We start from the raw sequence: 5,160 nt of genomic DNA, 5'->3' as shown, positions 1-5,160 counted from the left end.
AGAGCACTGCCCAGAGCAGTAGTATGGTGGGCAGTAGTGGCGGCAATGTCCCTATCTGCATCAATAGAGGGTGGAGTTGATAAAGGGAGAGTGGTTCTGAATGAAGCTAAAGCAACTATGAAAATGGGGGAGGTTCTCGGAGTACAGTTCAATGGTAAGTGCGCTGAAGTGTTGGAGAAAATAGTGGATCTCGAATTGAGGGACAAGGAACGTATTGAAGGAGAGGGTGAGAGGTGGGGTCTAAAGGACACTAGCTGGGTGGATGTATAAGAGAAATTGTGGTTTATTATGAAGATACTTTCATGGAATGTTAGACGGGTTGGGGAGGAAGGAGAAGAGAGGCAAAGTAAATGTTGCGTTGTTCCAAGAAACAAAAAAGTCAAAATTAACAGAGGATGAAGTTAGGTCTGTGTGAGCCAGGAGCAAAATGGAGTTCATGGTGGTGGATGCTGTAGGCTCTGCTGGGGGATTATTGTGCATTTGGGACCCAGATTTCTTCCAAGTAAAAGAATGTTGTAGCAATAAAAGATATTTATTTTATTATCAGGTACCCTCTTTAACCAATTTAATTGTGCTACTCTAAACATTTATGCTCCTAATGATGTGGGCTCAAGAGGGAACCTGTGGCATTGCCTATTGAAATTGAAGGAGGAATTCCCTAACCCCTGGTGCTTAGGAGGAGATTTCAATGAGATTAGGCAGACTGGGGGATAATAGAGGGTGTTTGTAATGACCCCAAAATGCGTATAAGAAATCATCTTTATTTAACTAAGAGATGATGTGTTTTAATTTAATTATATCTATTGGAATTAAAGCATTATCTATTGAGTTACGGATTTTAAATTGAAATTACCGACCTTTATGGGTTCAGAAATCAGAATTGAGTACTTGGGTATGTTAATGGGAATTTTTAGAACTATTTGGGAAAATTAATTGGAAATCTAATTTGTCTGATTTGTTAATGCACGTTTGGGTGGTTAACTTTATACTGCAAATTGAAGGCCTTAGAGGCTTTAGAAACCGGAGCAGGGGACATATTTATGATCAGCATAATTTTTAGAGTCACCTGGGAACTTTAATTGAAATTTAATTTTGCACGATTCGTAAGGCCACGTTTGGCTCTCCCTATTGTGTTGTGTGTTTATTTAGATATATAGATATGTTTTTGAGTGATTGGTCTCATCTTTTGGGAGCCAAAATATCTAAAAGAGAGAGAACAGAACCGTGAGGGAGAAAAGAGGAGAGAGACCAAGATTCTTGAAGAAAAGCTTAACAATCATGGGGGTTTGAAGGGAATTGAAGAAAGAGAAGGGAGATCAACCATGGAGGCTTGAGGAAATGGAGAAGAATTAAAAGGAAGACAAAAATTGAACTAAGGTATGATCACTTATCTTGAATCCTTATGTTTAAAGCATCAATTACATGAAATCAAGGATTGATATAGAAGATGTGAGCTTTGAACCCCAACTATGGCTATATTAAGTTTTTGTGTTCTAATTCATAATCTTGTTCTTGTGATTGAAAAATTGAGTAGCATTGTGGAGATATAAATTGGAATGGAAGTTAAGGATGTGAAATTTATCATGTATTAAAGATTTTTGGGCCTTGAATTACATGAAATTTAGGTTTGATTTTGAAAATGAGAAGTCCCAATTTTTCAGCCATTCTCGGACTGGAAACTGCCCAGGGCCGCACGTGCGGCTCTATTTCCCGCACGTGCGGGAGACAACTCTGTCCAGCCAACTTTGAACAAGCATATCTTTTGCATCCGGACTCTGTTTTGAGTGATTCTTGATCCTAAAATCAAGCCCCGGAAGTCTAGTTTCCAATCACTCCCAAATTCTAAATACAAAAATATGTATGCCCAAATTAGTGACGACTGTTCACTTTATGTCAACCAGTTTTGTACCATTTCTTCACCTAAACCATTTCCCATCGATTTCTCCTGTTTTCTGAGACATGAATTACAAATTATTAAGGAATAATGAGCTTGGTACCACCATGGCTAATTGATTTAACGATCAAAGAGAATAAGTAAAGGATCGAGTATAATCTCATATTATGTGTTGTGCACTGTACTTGTAGGTCGAGACGAGGACATCGTCCCATTACTACCGGGAGCTGATCACTATGAGTAGTAGTACTGTCGTAGTATGCTTTACTTACAGCTAACAATTACCATTAGCGCTCTGTTAATTGCAGGTTAACTATGTTAACGTTTATGAAAGATTAAACAAATGTGTATACCTCTGTATGGTTCTGATTAATAGTTAACATTAACATTCTATTCTTCGTAAGTAAATTACGTCGTTTCTTAATGAATAAAGGGAACTTATGTTCATTCTTGAATAACGGTTTCAGTGTAAGTATGAAAGCATACCGTTTTGCTACTAATGAGCCTGAGGCCGTTCAGTTATAAGTCATCGAGTATGGATATCTCCGAAGAATCAGCATAATTGGAAAAGCTATGTGTATCCGTATGAATCTGAAATAATTATGTTTTGTTACATATGGACCCGAGGTCGTTCGGAACCTACGATATGAATGCAAAGGTTTAACATTATTATGTGCTCTCTGTAATAGTTACTATTCTTATTCTGTTATATGCGAGACAACTGTGTTAATCTGTAACTAAACCATGAGAAACTTATGTGCACTATTGTATAATGGTATTCTTAGGAAACTAAGATTATTCTGTTTCTATTTATCCGTTCCGGTTATGCTATGTTATGACATGATATGGATTGTTTGGTCTTTAAGACCTAATGATTTCTGGTATGAAACAAAGTGCTGTACGGAACTAAGTGCTGCAATGCGAGTCACCTCTAGAATTCATGCGAGACACCTCTTCAGTCCATACATACATGAACTGGGCTTAAAGCCAATTTGGGCCTATGGCCATTCTATATGATCTGTTAGGCCTGAGGCCAATCTGTATTTTCTGGTATGGAACAAAGTGCTATACGGAACTAAGTGCTACAGTGTGAGTCACCTCTAGAATCCGTACGAGACATTTCTTGGGTTCATACATGCATGAGCAGGGCGCAATGCCACTCTATTTAAGGGCTTAATGCCACTATGTTTAAGGGCTTAATGCCACTCTATTCAAGGGCTTAAAGCCATTTTGTTTAAAGACTGGGCCTATGGTCGTTCTGTATATTACTAGGCTTAAAGTCATTTTGCATTACATATGGGCCCGAGGCCATTCTGTATTATATGTGAACCTGAGACCGTATTGAAATATAGTTATGGATAAGACCTGTATATGGTTGGTATCTGTCTATTTATTTTATCTAAGGTTTTGCGTATTCAATTAACCTTCTTAAGTTGCTATTATTCACTGAGCCTTGCTCATTCTGTTTTATGTGTATTTCTGTAGGTGAGCCATCGGGGATTGACACTAGAGTTGTATTGAGGTTCGCTTGTCTGCCAAGTCACCTGTGGTATGTCTCCACGTGGAGGCCTCAATTTATTGTTGGGAGTCTTATAAATTATTAAGTCTTATGTAAGAGTGTGTGAGATCCATATAAAATCTGTGATTGTATGGGTATATTTGGAATGTATTTAAATGCTTAAATCCAATTAAACCATCATGTATGCACAAGCTCAATGGATGTTGTCTTTTATCGATATTGCTTCCGCCTAAGGCCCCATATATGATTAAATATTATTTTAAAATTCTGTTTTGAGGCCTATGTATAGACCGGTCATGGACCAAACTTTTAGGGGCGGGTTTGGGTCGTGACAGTGTTCTAGGAGAGATAGAGGCATGAGAGAATTTAATGAGTTCATTGATAAATGTGAGTTATCTGATTTACCACCACTTGTGAGGAGATTCACTTGGTGCAATTCATATGCTGGTGAGAAGTGGAGTAAAATAGATCGAATTTTAGTAGACCCAAAATGGCTTGAGATGTTCAACCTTAAGCTATGGGGTCTACCCAGAATGGTTTCTGATCACTGCCCTCTTCTTATGATGGAGGATGAGAGGGACTGGGGTCCAAAGCCCTTTAGGGTTTTGAATGCTTGGCTTTTGCACAAAAAATTTCAGAGTTTCTGGGAGTCAAAGTGGAAAGAGTCTAATGTTGAAGGTTGGGCTGGGTTTATTTTGATTCAGAAGTTGAAGATATTGAAAAGTGGCCTTAAAAGTTGGAATGCGGAGGTTTTTGGAAATGTTGTAAAAAAATTGAAGGCTGTAGAGGGTGAACTTCATAGTTTTGATCTTTTGGCTGAGGTTAGAGACCTCGTTGGAGAGGAAAAGTTAAGGAGAAGTGAAGCTAGAGCTGAAATGTGGCGATTGAGTAGGATGGTAGAATGGCTATGGCTACAAAAGTCTAGGCTTAACTGGGCGATGAAAAGGAACAAGAATACAAGATTTTTTTTCATGTAGTAACAAAGTGCAGAACAATAAGAAATGAAATAAATTCTATTACAGAAGGGGATGTGGTGTTTGGAGAGCCGAGGCAAGTGAAGAGCAAGGTGTTTGAATACATTAAAAATCAATACACAGAGAGTTGGCCAGTAAGACCTGAGTTGGGGGGTCATTTTCCATCAATAGAAGGTAGAGTGAGGTTTGATCTGCTAGAAACTGAATTTACAGAAGGAGAGATTAAATTAGCTGTTACCCAAAGACAACCTAAGTGGGGGGGTGAATTAGGTTTTTACAATTAAAATTAATAATACCTTGATAAAAGTTATGACTAGCACAATAGATAAATATAATTAATGAAATAGAAATAATTAAAACAAGTGTCTTAACAACTATGTCAGTTAATGATTTTATCACAGTAAAAATGTGAAATATAGTTATGCCAATTTAAAATAAAATAAAGAGATAAGGGAGAGAAAGGCAAATAAATTTATAGTGGTTCGGCTTCAACTCGGCCTATGTCAACTCCTCAAGCTTTACTTGAGATTTTTCACTATCTTCCAGCTTCACAGGGGTGCTAGCAACCTCTTTACAAATGGAGCAATCATCCATGGATTTTACACAAACTTCATAAGTCCAAACCCTTGCAAATCTTAGGTGATTCACAATCACTCTTAAGATTTAAAGAACACAGTGTTTGCAACACTTTTACAAGATGAAATGGTATTTTTGCTTTCAAAGAAAGCTTACAATAAATATCTCTCAAAGATAGATATATAAAATGAAGCTTT

At 37.5% G+C, this 5,160-nt stretch overlaps 1 protein-coding gene across 1 annotated transcript; it reads left to right on the top strand.

The window, feature by feature from the left end:
- The first annotated feature begins 3,769 nt into the window (after positions 1 to 3,769).
- Positions 3,770 to 4,390, top strand: LOC145803504 (uncharacterized). The gene has a single exon (XM_082896788.1). It carries the CDS (start codon positions 3,770 to 3,772, stop codon positions 4,388 to 4,390), a length of 621 nt encoding a protein of 206 aa, XP_082752914.1.
- The last annotated feature ends 770 nt before the right edge of the window (positions 4,391 to 5,160 follow it).

The sequence above is a fragment of the Camellia sinensis genome, chromosome 12 (genome assembly GCF_055761805.1).
Source record: "Camellia sinensis isolate YWXY chromosome 12, ASM5576180v1, whole genome shotgun sequence".
Classification (NCBI taxonomy): domain Eukaryota; kingdom Viridiplantae; phylum Streptophyta; class Magnoliopsida; order Ericales; family Theaceae; genus Camellia; species Camellia sinensis.
This window is presented reverse-complemented; position numbering and strand designations above follow the sequence as displayed.